Here is a 14090-nt window from a genome sequence, read left to right as displayed (position 1 = left end):
GACTTTAAAAATGTTTTAGTTTGACATGTTTAATTTTTAATTTCATTGGATTCAACATGACTCGATTCAAAAAATTCAAATCAATTAAGATGATAAAATATCACTCATCAACTCGATTAATTTAAAAAGAATTCACTCGATTCGATCCAACATTCACCCTTAATTTTCTTTATCCAAAAAATCATTAGAGGTGAGCCATAGAGATTTTTATATAATAATATTTTGATTTTGTTGACTATTCATTTTCCAATTTATTGCATGTGGGACATAATATTTCTTATTGTAAAATACCTTATTTTCACCCACTCACATATACCATAAATACAAAATGAAAATATATTTTAGTGCTCATGAAAATTAAGACCTTATCAACAACTATGATTCAATGTAAATATAAATATAGATTAATATAATTTAATTTGGTGAAAGTTTTAAGATTTTTTTTTGCAAAAAGAAAAACTCGAAAGTCTAGTGATGCTAATGAAAAATTTTAGATCACATAAAAGAATTTGAAATAGGTATATTATTAAAATGTTTTAATTATCATATTTAAACTTTAAAGATGACATTGTTGAAAAAAATAATCACAAACTTTGAACATAAACCATAAAACAAGATAAATAATACTAAAAAGAAATTTAACTATAACTATGACAAAATAGAATGAGTTTAAACATGCACTAATGCATGCTAGTGTCACAACGTGCACACAACACCTCATGATCAAAATGTGCACATCAGTTTAGATAGAAATTAATCATGTGGAATATTTAGGTTTGGGTAAAACTAAGGAGTTTCTCTTCAATAAAAATATCATTTTATTTAAACAACTAAGTACACAGTGGTTGCCTTACCATACAAATCTAACACAAATTAATAGCTCCCTAATTCAAGGAAGAATACAATCTAGTCTAGTCTACCATCAATATTCAAGACCTCTCAACATCATTATTATTATTATTATTGTAACTACACGTTCCTGAAAGGAGAAATGCCAATGAAGTCTCCGAATCATCGGATGCCGGTCGAGGGAACTCATGAAACCCACCAAAGTTACATGTCTCAAAGTTCAATGGTGAGAAATAAGCAGCAGGATCATCAAGGCTGCCTTTGACATCCACCCCATTTTCACTACCAAAGTTGAAGAAATTCATGCTTCCGACCACATTTGTTGCTTCACTGCCATCTCCAGGGTCAGATGGGGCAATGGGTCCTTTAGTTTCATCCAGGGGAATTGCTGGAGTGTGACCCTGGAAAAGAGCTATGTGACCAAACAGCTTATCTTTCCTCGAAAACGTGGTGCCGCACGAACATAGCCATTTATCTTTACCACAATGCTTCTCATGAGTTTTGAGATCAGCAATCACTGAGAATTTCTTGGTGTGGCACCTGCTGCAGATGTAGCTCTTGTCACAGTGGGATCTCTTGTAATGGTTTTTGACACATAAGATGGTTTTCAGAGGCTGGAACTTTTTGTGATCCTTGTTCCTCTTGCAACCAGCAAAAGGGCATGAATATCTCTTAATAAGAGCTGGTTCAGAACTGGATTCTTTATTGGGTTTAGCTAGTGCTGCTGGTGTTTTGTACTCATCACCATGCCCTCTCATGTGCATCCTTAAATTGGCATCTCTTTTGAATCCTTTCCCACATATAGTGCAGAAATGAGTATGGGGTGCAAGGATTTCTTCCTTTTCTAACTGCAATATCTCATAGGTGCCTGGGAAAAGACTCTCCCCTAATTCCTCAGCATCTTCCTCATCTTTCATTTCATGTTCCTCCATTACATGATTCTGCTGCTCCCCACTGTTACTACTAACATCAACAGTGTTAGGCAACTCAGGGACACTGTTCCCACCACCATTTTGTGGCTGAAACTGTGCAAGAGATGCAACGGGTGGTGCACCACAAAGTGTATGGTGCTTAACAGATGGAAGGAGACTACCAGCAGTAGATATCAACTGAACTATAATCGAAGTGAGAGCAGCAGTGATGAGCTGCTGTTGCTGATCTACAAGTTCATCTGGTTGCCCCAAAACTTGACCCCCTCTCCCAATGATGGAATGCACCAGACCCTGAAGCTGATGGATCTTCTGCTCCAGGAATGACAGATTGTTTAGCATTGCACTTGGATCCCAATCTTGGACTTTGCTGGCTTGAAGCAACTCATTCATAAGAGGGTCAGGGACCTTGATTTGGTTATTGGGGTTACATGGAAATGAAGATTTGGTTTGACAGTTTGGGTTGAATGCCTGGAAAGGAGGTTCAATCCTGGTGCTGTAATCTAATAGGGAAGGATCTTCCCATTTCTGCTGCTGATGGTGAGTTGTGAAATTAGTAAAACATGGGTGGGGGTGTTGTTGAGGATCTTTCTTTTGATGTTCAATAGATTGCCTGTCTCTATGATCCATTTTTAGGCCTTCTTACTACCTCAAAGCTGGAAAAAAAACATCACCAAATATTCAGCAAGATTAGTATTGTTCTGACCATAGAAGTACTCAAATTTTTAGTATAATCACGCAAGGAACCAAGATTCAAACTCCCACTCCCAAATTTACTCATAAAACCCACCAACCTCCTTTCTTTTCCACTATTAAATTGATTTTTTTTTCACCTTTTTCCTTAGAATTGCAGAAAGATAGGAACTGGTTTTCTATATTCAAAAAATCCCATAACTCTTTTCCTTAGAATGAACTAAAATACCAAAAACTCATTTTGGAATTCAAGCAAGAGCCTTGCTAAAATCCCCTAAGCCAAATATATTATATCAAATCAAAGAAATAAACGGTAGCAGAAACAGGTGAAGCAAATAAACTTGAAAACAACGCATCATTCTGCTAAATACCCAGAAAAGAAAAGAAAAGAAAAGAAACGAAAAATCAAACTTTTAGATCTAACAAAGGTTTAAAAATTAAAACTTGAAGAAATAAAAAGAATAGGAGAGACATACCATATTCAAGATGAGCTCAGATGTTGTTAGTTTCATTCATGCATCTAAAGAGACGGAGAAAGAAAAAGGAAAGGAAACTTAGGGTACCCAAATTTATCAGCAAAAATAAAAAAAGAAAATTACAGTTTTGGTATATTGGTAAGTGGGACAAAGATAAACAAGTCAACCCCATCAATGAATCAATCTTTGATAGTTTGATTTGGGTTAAATTGCTTAGAAGGTCCTTATATCATAAATATTGAATCAAATTAGTCCCTCTATTATTAAATGGATCAATTTAATCCTTATACTATTAAAAAATTAAATAAATCCAAATTGTAATTAAAAAAAATTATTTGATTTTTTAAATAATATAAAAAATAAATGAATCCATTTAATAATAGAAATTTTCAATCCATCATGAAAAAGCTTGCAGGGGGGAGGGGGGGTGTTGGGGGGAAAAGGAGAGTGGAGGCTAGAAGGAAACAAAAGAGTGAAGGAAGGGGACCCCATTACAACAACAAACGTGATTCAAATTCTCTTTCTCTATGGATGAATGATGGATCAAACCATTCATGAACATCAAGAATGAACCATTTGACTTGCTTTCTTTCTCTTTTTTTATTTAGTTGGGAGTTGATTAAAGGAATCTTATAGGGGAGTGTGAAGTGGAAGGAAGGGTAGGGGGAAACAACGCAAGCTCCATCTCCCACGACCCCTTTTTCCTCTTTCTACCATCAAAGCATAAAGGTGGTGACGGGTGAGCATTTTGTGATTAATTTATAAAATTATATCATTTCTTTTAAATACTGTAATTTTTAGATTATTTAGAAAAATATAGTAGATTCCTTTTTCAGAAAGTGATCCTGTTATATCAAATAATGTGTCAGATTTTAAATTTTAAAAATAATAATATTGACTTGGATTATCATATGTTAAGTAGGGTGAAATTAAGGGGCTCGTAAGGGTTCGATATCCCCTAAAATGAAAAAAAATTCATTTAGATCATTTAGTAAAAATAAAATTTTACTTTGGCCCCTCTAAAAATATAAAAATTTGATTTAATATTTTAAAAATTATTAAAATGGTGAAATTGCATGTTTGTTATCGTAAAAATTATAATTTAATTTCGGTCCCCCTAAAAAAATTTTTAATTTCGCCCCTGATGTCAAGTGAGTTAATTCGTGATAATTCAACTCGATTAGGAAAATGTAAAATATGTTGTGTGCACAATGAACTTGTCACCTGATATGGCGAGATCACTTTTAGAAGAAAAAAGCTATCGTATTTTGCTGACTAATCTAAGCATTGTGTTTTTTAAAATGCAATATTGTCATAATAAATTGGAGCATGTTGATTAGGCTATCTTTTTAACTAAAATTGGTAATTTAAAATTGTTATTTTTTTAAAAGGAAGTTTATCAATTCATTCCATGAATGGGACTATACAATTTGAGAGGAAAAAAAATAACAAACACCCATAGTAGACGATAAAGAACAAACACCATCAACACAACAAATGCTTTGTTGGAACATTTTCAAATATTTATAGTATCCCAATAACTATAAATGAATGGGTGTAATTAATCAAAAGATAAATATTTTGGTCATTGGTCAAAAGTTATATCATTTGATTTTTAAAAAATTTATAATTATTCAAAAATATTATTTGAATAGTTACAAAATTAAATGAATAATTATTATTATATATTTATTCATAAAGACACCTATTGAAAGATGTCTCTATGAAGAGACAAGAAAATTCCTATAAATAGGAATGAGTTTTCATTTGGAAATATATCAACAAATTCTAATATTATTTCTTCTCTTCCTTCATTTTCTAATATTATTAGATTATTCTATAAAGTATTACTGCAGAAACCCTTTGTAGAAATTGAGTTTTTGTTACACATTACTCGGTGCATAGTGGACTATTCTAAATCGGTGCAAAACGCAAATAGTCATTGGCTTCATTGTATCCTCGAGGTTAATTTGCTTGGAACTCATTTGCACACTGAAGATAAGTGGGGGCGAATATAACCTTAAAGATAGTGGCTTGATACACGCCTTGGAGCCTTGTCCTATTTCTTCTTTTTCTTTTCGAGTTCGATCGTGTGTTCGAGATTTTCCTTACGGAGTTTTGTAATAACAATTTTAAGGTTATATTATGATGACTACCACAACACATGAAAGTGGAACACTAAGGAGTTGGCTTCAACTTTGTTAAACTTGATCGTTTTGATGGTGTCAATTTTCGACAATGGCGTAAAAAGATGCACTTTTGTTATCAACTTTGAAGATTGCTTATGTTTTGGATACTCCAAGACCAAGAGAATGAAACGAATCATTGTCGCAACACGAGAAAGAAAAAATGGGACAATCTTGATTACATGTGCATGGGCCACATATTGAATGGTTTATCGATGGTTTGTTTGACACCTACCAAAACGACGCCACCGCTAAAGAATTATGGGACAAATTGGAGGCAAGATACATGACTGAAGATGTTACAAGTAAGAAATTTCTTGTTAGTCGTTTCAATAATTATCAAATGGTTGATGGTCGTTCTATTATGGAACAATTTCGTGATATTGAAAAGATCTTTGAATCAATTTAAGCAATATGATATAAAATGGATGAAATGATTGTGGTATCCTCTATAATAGACAAACTTCCTCCATCTTGGAAAGACTTTAAAAGAAGTCTAAAACATAAGAAAGAGGAAATATCTCTTGAGGCTTTGGCAAATCATCTTCGTACTAAAGAAGAGTATCGAAAACAAGATCAGAACCTAAATTCTGAAAATGCCAAAGTACATGTTACGGAGGAAGTACATACTACTAAACCATTCAAAAGAAAGTTCAATCAGGCTGATAGAGCACCTAAGTTCAAAAAGAAACAAAAGGGCTCATGCTATCACTGTGGAAAGCGGGACATTTCAAGAATGAATGTCGATTTTAAAGAAGAAATCATCTTCTCAGTGATAATAACGAAAAGTTCGTTGCAATGATATCTGAAATTAATATGGCACAAGATGATAATACATGGTGGATTGATACCGGAGCAACCAAACATGTGTGCAAAGACAAAAGCATGTTCACAAAGTTCACACAATGTGAAAATGACAATGTCTTGTACATGGGAAATTCTTCCACCGCAACAATTAAAGGTAAAGGGTCTGTTGAACTACAATTCACTTCTGGAAATGTTTTAACCTTAAATGATGTATATTATGTACCGAAGTTAGGAAAAATTTAGTGTCTGAAGTCATTGAATAAGTTTGGTTTCAAACTTGTTTTGAGGCGATAAGTTTATTTTGTCTAAGGAGGAATTTTTGTGGGAAAAGGGTATATGTATGAAAGCATGTTCAAACTTAATATTATTAATAAGAATAAAATACTATTTCCTTATATGGTTGAATCATTTTATTTGTGGCATTATAGATTAGGTCATTTGAATTATAGAAAATTGAATGACATGTATAAATTAGATTTAATTCTGCTTTTAATAATAATATTAAAAATGCAATACTGTATGTTGACTAAAATTACAAGAAATCCTTTCCCTAAGGTTAAAAGGAAAACAAAATTTCTTGATTTGATACATAGTGATTTATGTGACTTGCATAATACTCCTACATTAGGTGGAAAGAAATATTTTGTTACTTTTATTGATGATTGTTCTAGATATTGTTATGTATATTTATTGCATTCAAAAGATGAAGCGCTTGATAAATTTAAAGTTTATAAATCAAGTTGAACTTGATGTGAATCATTTATCAAGTGCTTAAGATCGATAGAGGTGGAGAATACTATAATCCAAGTTATTTTGAACTCATTGGAATTGTCCATCAAGTTTCAGCCCTTACACACCACAACAAAATGGTGTAGTGAAAGAAAAATAGAGTCTTGACTGAAATGGTAAATTCAATGTTATCATATTCGTGTCTTGGACAAGGTTTTTGGGAGAAGCTGTTCTAACAGCTTGTCACATATTGAATAGAGTTCCTAATAAGGAAACTAAAATAACCCCCTATGAACAATGGAAGAAAAGGAAACCAAACCTTAATTATTTGAAGGTTTGGGGTTGTAGAGCTATTGTAAAAGTTCCAACACCTAAACGTAAAAAGTTAGGTGAAAGAGGAATTGAATGCATATTTATAGGTTATGCACATAATAGCAAGGCATATAGGTTCATGGTAATTGAACCAAATGATTCAATTTCAATTAATACTGTTATTGAATCAAGAGATGCTATTTTTGATGAAAATAGATTTAATTCTATATCAAGACAATTACAACCAAAACAATTGATTCATTCTTCAAATGAAAATGAGATTCCATTGAAACAAATTGATAATAATGATGAATATTGTCAAGAATTAAGAAGAAGTAAGAGGATTAAAAAGGTAAAGGATTTTGGACCAGATTTCATTATGTTTCTTATAGAAGGAAAAGGTGAAAGTATATGCAATAAGATACCTTATTGTTATAATACCGAATCTGATCCTATTACATTTGAAGAGATTTGAAGAGGCAGTGAAATCTTAAGACTCTGCTTTTTGGAAAGAAGCAATAAATGATGAGATGGATTCAATAATGGGAAATCAAACTTGGATCTTAGTTGATCTTCCACCAGGTTCCAAACCAATAGGTTGTAAATGGATCTTCAAAAAGAAAATGAAGGTCGATGGAACCATTGATAAATTTAAAGCAAGGTTCGTAGCAAAAGGTTTTACACAAAGACAAGGTATTGATTACTTTGATACCTATGCTCCAAAGAGCAAGAATTGCTACAATTAGACTATTAATATCACTTACCTCTATATATAATTTGGTTGTTCACCAAATGGATGTTAAAACTGCATTTTTAAATGGTGAATTGGAAGAAGAAGTGTACATGGAGCAACCGGAAGGATTTGTTGTTCCAGGACAAGAGCATAAGGTATGTAAGCTTGTTAAATCTTTATATGGGCTTAAACAAGAACCAAAACAATGGCACCAAAAGTTTGACAAGGTCGTTTTAGCTAATGGCTATAAAATAAATGAATCCGATAAGTGCATATATAGCAAATTTGATAATGGAAAGGGTGTCATAATTTGCTTATATGTAGATGACATGCTCATTTTTGGCACGGATTTGGAACAAATAGAAAACACAAAGAAATTCTTGTCAAACAACTTTGCTATGAAGGATATAGGTGTAGCAGATGTTATTCTTAGGATTAAAATAACCCGAGATGAAAGCACTATAGCTTTATCACAATCACATTACATTGAAAATGTGCTTAAAAAGTTTGATCTCTTCAACTGTATACCAGCATCTACACCCATGGATCCTCAATTAAAATTAGTATCTAATACTGGTAGGAAAATTGATCAATTGAAATATGCAAGTCTAATTGGTTGTCTTATGTATATAATGACTTGTACAAGACCAGATATTGCATATGCTGTTGGAAAATTGAGTAGGTACACAAGTAATCCAAGTAGTTTGCATTGGCAAGCTTTGAATAGAGTACTTAGGTACTTAAAGAAAACTATTAACTATGGATTGTGTTATAATGGATATCCTCTAGTTTTAGAAGGGTATTCGGATGCTAGTTAGATTACAAGTTTGGAAGATCATGCATCTACTAGTGGATGGATCTTCATTCTTGGTAGAGGAGTCATTTCTTGGGGTTCCAAGAAACAAACATGTATTACTGATTCCACCATGGCGCAGAATTTATTGCATTAGCATTGCATCTAAAGAAGCAGAATGGTTAAGAAATTTGCTTTATGATGTACCTTTATGGCCTAAGCCAATTTCACCTATTTCTATCCGTTGTGATAGTGAGGCTACTCTAGCAAAGGCATATAGCCAAGTATATAATGGAAAGTCTAGACACATTGGATTAAGACATAGTTATGTCCGACAATTAATCTCTGATGGTGTGATCACTATTAATTATGTGAGGTCAAGTGAAAATTTGGCAGATCCTTTGAAAAAAAGTCTTGCTAGAGATGCAGTAAAAAGGACCTCAAAAGGGATGGGACTCAAGCCTATTAATTAGAGTCACCCATGATGGAAACTCGACTCAACGCTTGGTATAACGTCAAGTCTTAAGTTCAATGAGACAAAGTACATCATTAGTATGTGATTGTTAGCACTATAAATAAATTCATCCTAAGATTAAAGTGCTAGGTACCCGTAATGATAAGGGAAGGATGAGTAATATACTCTTAATGGACCCATAACATAAATATGTTAGAGTGTTATAATTACGGAACACTTTTGATGGGATCTACCTATGTGAGTGGAAGTGTGGCGCTTCTAGGAGCTTTGTGGCTTGGCTCGACAAAGACTCATGAAAAGAGGACATAGACACATGGCCATAATAGTGTCCCTAGATACTAAGCATTGATGATGTTGAAATCATTGTGTGAGATATGTTCGATTAATCAAATGGAATAGTTGGTTCAAAGCTTAGTCTACCATGCAATTTCGATTAACTTTAACATGTTTTTCACTAAGTGAAGGTTCAATCGTAAGACACCTTTATTTATGCAAATTGATTTCCAAGAATATCAAAATCTAAATATTTTGAAAATGGGGAGATTGTTGGAACATTTTCAAATATTTATAGTATCCCAATAACTATAAATGAATGGGTGTAATTAATCAAAAGATAAATATTTTGGTCATTGTCAAAAGTTATATCATTTGATTTTTTAAAAGAATTATAATTATTCAAAAATATTATTTGAATAATTACAAAATTAAATGAATAATTATTATTATATATTTATTCATAAAGACACCTATTGAAAGATGTCTCTATGAAGAGACAAGAAAATTCCTATAAATAGGAATGAGTTTTCATTTGGAAATATATCAACAAATTCTAATATTATTTCTTCTCTTCCTTCATTTTCTAATATTATTAGATTATTCTATAAAGTATTACTGCAGAAATCCTTTGTAGAAATTGAGTTTTGTTACACATTACTCGGTGCATAGTGGACTATTCTCACAATTGCAAAACGCAAATAGTCATTGGCTTCATTGTATCCTCGAGGTTAATTTGCTTGGAACTCATTTGCACACTGAAGATAAGTGGGGGCGAATATAACCTTGAAGATAGTGGCTTGATACACGCCTTGGAGCCTTGTCCTATTTCTTCTTTTTCTTTTCGAGTTCCGATCGTGTGTTCGAGATTTTCTTTACCGGAGTTTTGTAATAACATGCTTCACATCAGCATTAATAGAACATTATGGTCTGTCAACAATTAACTTTGTTATAGTAGTCCTGCCACTGTGAAAAGATATGCTAGGCATGCTCAATTGGGTGAAATTTTTGAATTAGATCGTAATACTTTGAAATTCGGTGATGTTTTTCGTAACAGTCTGAGGGGTTAGTTTACTTTTGGGCATGCTTCATTTGCCTTGCTTTTCTTCTTCAGACACATTTGAACCTTGTTCAGTGATGTTTTTGCTGATATTGATCCAGATTTGGATGCTGAAGTGGAATTTGGAGCATTCCAAAAACTTGGAGATCCAACTACAAGAAGACACGTAGTCTGATGTAAGATTGTTTTGTTATTTTTCGCTTCTATTCATGATTTGTCATAGGCTACTAGAAAAATAACTCAAGCATGACATATTTGAGTGATTGCAATCATTTAATACAATAAAAAAATAGCCTTAGATGATCCAAAGTGGTTGGAAAAAATTGATAAAATAATCGAGCATCCACTGAATTAGAGAGAATGATAACAAAACCATCCATAAAATCACTTGCAAAAGCAAGACTACATGCATAAGTAATATTACAAATCATGCTACAAGAGCAGACAAAAACTTGTAAAAGTGAAGACTTATTAAACGATGGAAAACAAACAAATATATATAAAACTTAAGACAATACAGGTCTAAACCCACTAGTGAGATCATTTATTATTCTGAAATACTTTCAAAACAAAACAGATTAAGAAACCGATGAAAAGCCACCTACTTTCCAAGAAAAAATGTTAGTGACTAGTGGAGTTTCAGGGAGGACAGACAACATCATTTGTCCATCATAACTTGTGAAAACATAAAGATACCCACAAAATATATAGCAAGCTAAAAAGAGAGAATACACGTGTAAAGTGATTTGAGATGAAAAAAAAATTGGTGAGAGGGAGGGAGAAAAAGACCAACAAAAACCAACTCGAAAACTAATACCACCACTGAGCAAAACAAAAAATAAAAACAAGAATGTTTAAATTTATTTTTTTATTATAACATTTAAATTTATAAATTAAAAACAAAAATATTTCAAAAAATTTGGATTGAAGAAGTTACTTTCAATCTTTTCTCTATCATTCTCCAATTTGTTTGCATATAATTTTACTTTTTTGATTAAGGAAATAAACAACGACACTAGGACGCAGTTGGCCCCAATACTAGTTACAAAGGAGTAGCATGAAATGAAAACCAACAAGGTTGTCATGTTGCAAAACCCTACACATTAGGAGTAACTGTTGATTTTTGCAACCATATTCACAATATTAACAAATTTAATTTTATATAAAATAAACATTTTAAATCGTACCAAATGCCCTTTATTTTCTGTTTTCGTTTCCCTTATATGTGTTTTTGTTGAAGTATATCCAACGATGATTAAATTTTATCATCTAACCTTATATTGGAAAAGCAATTTCTAATTGTTCACATCTTTGTCCAACGCCAACAGTCTGATTTATGAGCCAAACAAATAGTGGCAACAATCAACATGCCCACAATTATTAAAAGTCTTGGACATATCCCCAGTAGAAAAAAACAAAAACAAAGAGTGGTCCAAAATGTAGGCCCCCATCTCAAATTCCTACCCCCTAGTTGGCTAGTTGGTGGAGATGAATGAGCCATTTCTTTTATTATAAGATTATTACGTTGTTTTGTCTAAAAATATTTATTTTTACACACATTGTCCTAATTTATTAATCACATTAACTTTTTAAGGGATGTAGTTTGCCCCCTAACTTTGTCTAAAATTTTATACTTTTTAAAATTAATTTATATTTTTAAAAGATTTTTAACTTCCACCACGTGTTATACTGAGAAGCCGCCATATGTCATTATAGGATTTGTCATCAGTGCTACATCAATACAAACTAGCATGGGACTAAGGTGATGGAATAAATTCAACTACATATTAACATTTAATATTTATTATCCACAAATAGTTTAAATCAATTTTAAAAATAAAGTTCAAACTCGAATTAATAATTGTATAAATAGTCTAAAATAAATTTTATTTTCAATACATCTCTGTTTATTGGTCAAAAGAGATATCAATATCAAATTATAAAAATGACAGTTAATTAGTAAGCGAAGCCACGTATTGCATTTGATAAGTACTTGTTGTAAGCGATGAGATATGGTTGTGGGTACTTACTTTACAGATATGCAATTGTGTAAAAGGTTAATGAAATTTGATTTGATTTAAAAAATCAGAAAAAGTAATTTAATTTCAAGCTAATTAAATTAAGTTATTCAAGTTAATTTGAATAAGTAATTCGAGTTTCAAATTTGAGTCGAGTTGAATTTTATAATTTGAATAGCAAATTACTGTAAATATTCTTTTGGTCCTGTCAATTTTAAGATAAGCAAATTGGTTTCTTTCTCAACAAAATCACAAAAAATTCAAAATATTTATAAAAATTCTAAAATTTATATTTTTAAAAATTATAAAAGCTTAAAAGTTTCTAAAAATATAAAAGAATGTTAAAATTTTAAAATGCTCTAAATAATAATTTTGGGTTCTAAATTAGTTAATTAGTGATCCAAGTTTATCATCCTAAATATCTTCTTTTTCTTTTTTCTTTTTTGCTTTGAAATTCTTTTTCAAATTTATGTGATCTAACATGTAACTAATTATACTGTAACAAGATTTTAATTTGGCATGTTTAATTTTTTAATTCAACTCGAACAATTTCACTCGATTCGGCTCGACTTGAATTTCATTTCTCTTGAATCAATTCGAAAAAATTTCAAATCGAGTTAGGGTGATAAAACAAGATTCATAAACTCATTTAATTGAAAAAAAATTTCACTCGATTCAACCGAACACTCAACCCTAATTGTGCATGTGTGAGTCTTAAAATTTTATTATGTGCAATTGTGTATGTGTAGGTTTTAATTCGAATTATTTTCAGTTTCTATTTTATGCATTATAAAATTAATTTATTTTTAAATTGCTCCGATCAAAGAATTATTTCTTAAACAAAAAAATCTAATAACACCTTTTTTTTTTCATAACTTTAGTTTGTACTATTTTAATCAAATTAAAAAAATGGACTTAAGAGAATAAAAGAATCAAAATCAACGGAGTAGTTATTCTACTTCGATAACTCAATTTATTTTTTATTTTCTTTTTAAGAAAAGTTTTTTAAAGAAAAAAGTTAATTATTTTTATTTTTAAAAAAAGATACAGTGAATATGAAAGTTGAACATGAGAATATTATATTCCAAAAGAAAAAGATGATGAATTTAGTAGAAAAATAAAATAAAACAAAAAATTGGAAGAACAAAAAATGTAGGCAGACTTAGTTTAGAAATGCTTCTCAAAAGTATTGTCGAGAAAAAAAATAGTTTTGGGGAGAAGTTAAAATTCTCAGCTTCTGAAAAAAGTGTTTTTGGATCAATTTTTTGCTTGAGAGAAGTATTTTTTTTCTTAAAAAACAGCTTATTTAAAAATATGTGATTAATTTCAATAAAATAGTTTCTAAAAATTATACATGTAGCTCATACTTCATTCATTCAAAATCTCATAATATTTACAAACCCATTGAGTTAAATCAGGACACTACAAAATAAAATTAAAAAATTTTAAAGGGATTAAAGTTAAAAGATTATTTTAAAAGGATTTAAATTGAATAGTACAATTAAGAGAGACTAAAATCGATATTATTCCAATTAGCTCCTTTGGAATAAAGGTGGCAAAAGCAAGCATGATAGGTAGGAAACTTCTTCTTTTGTTCCTAATGAAAATAAAAATTAGGAAAATATTAAAATTATACATTAATTTTGATACAATTTGTAATTTATATATTAGTTTTAATTTGGTGTATTTATATGCATTAAATTTTAATTTTCATTCAATTTTCACATTTCACTAATCTAGTTATCTATATAGCACAA

At 31.0% G+C, this 14090-nt stretch overlaps 1 protein-coding gene across 1 annotated transcript; it reads right to left on the bottom strand.

Annotated features, from left to right (window-relative positions):
• Positions 1 to 794: 794 nt before the first annotated feature.
• Positions 795 to 3112, bottom strand: LOC105796994 (protein SENSITIVE TO PROTON RHIZOTOXICITY 1). The gene is made up of 2 exons (XM_012626891.2): positions 2948 to 3112; positions 795 to 2434 (listed from the first exon to the last, which is right to left on the bottom strand). The coding sequence occupies exon 2, from the start codon at positions 2406 to 2408 to the stop codon at positions 930 to 932; it is 1479 nt and encodes a 492-aa protein (XP_012482345.1). The 5' UTR covers positions 2409 to 2434; positions 2948 to 3112; the 3' UTR covers positions 795 to 929.
• Positions 3113 to 14090: the final 10978 nt, after the last annotated feature.

The sequence above is a fragment of the Gossypium raimondii genome, chromosome 3 (genome assembly GCF_025698545.1).
Source record: "Gossypium raimondii isolate GPD5lz chromosome 3, ASM2569854v1, whole genome shotgun sequence".
Taxonomy (NCBI): Eukaryota; Viridiplantae; Streptophyta; class Magnoliopsida; order Malvales; family Malvaceae; genus Gossypium; species Gossypium raimondii.
This window is presented reverse-complemented; position numbering and strand designations above follow the sequence as displayed.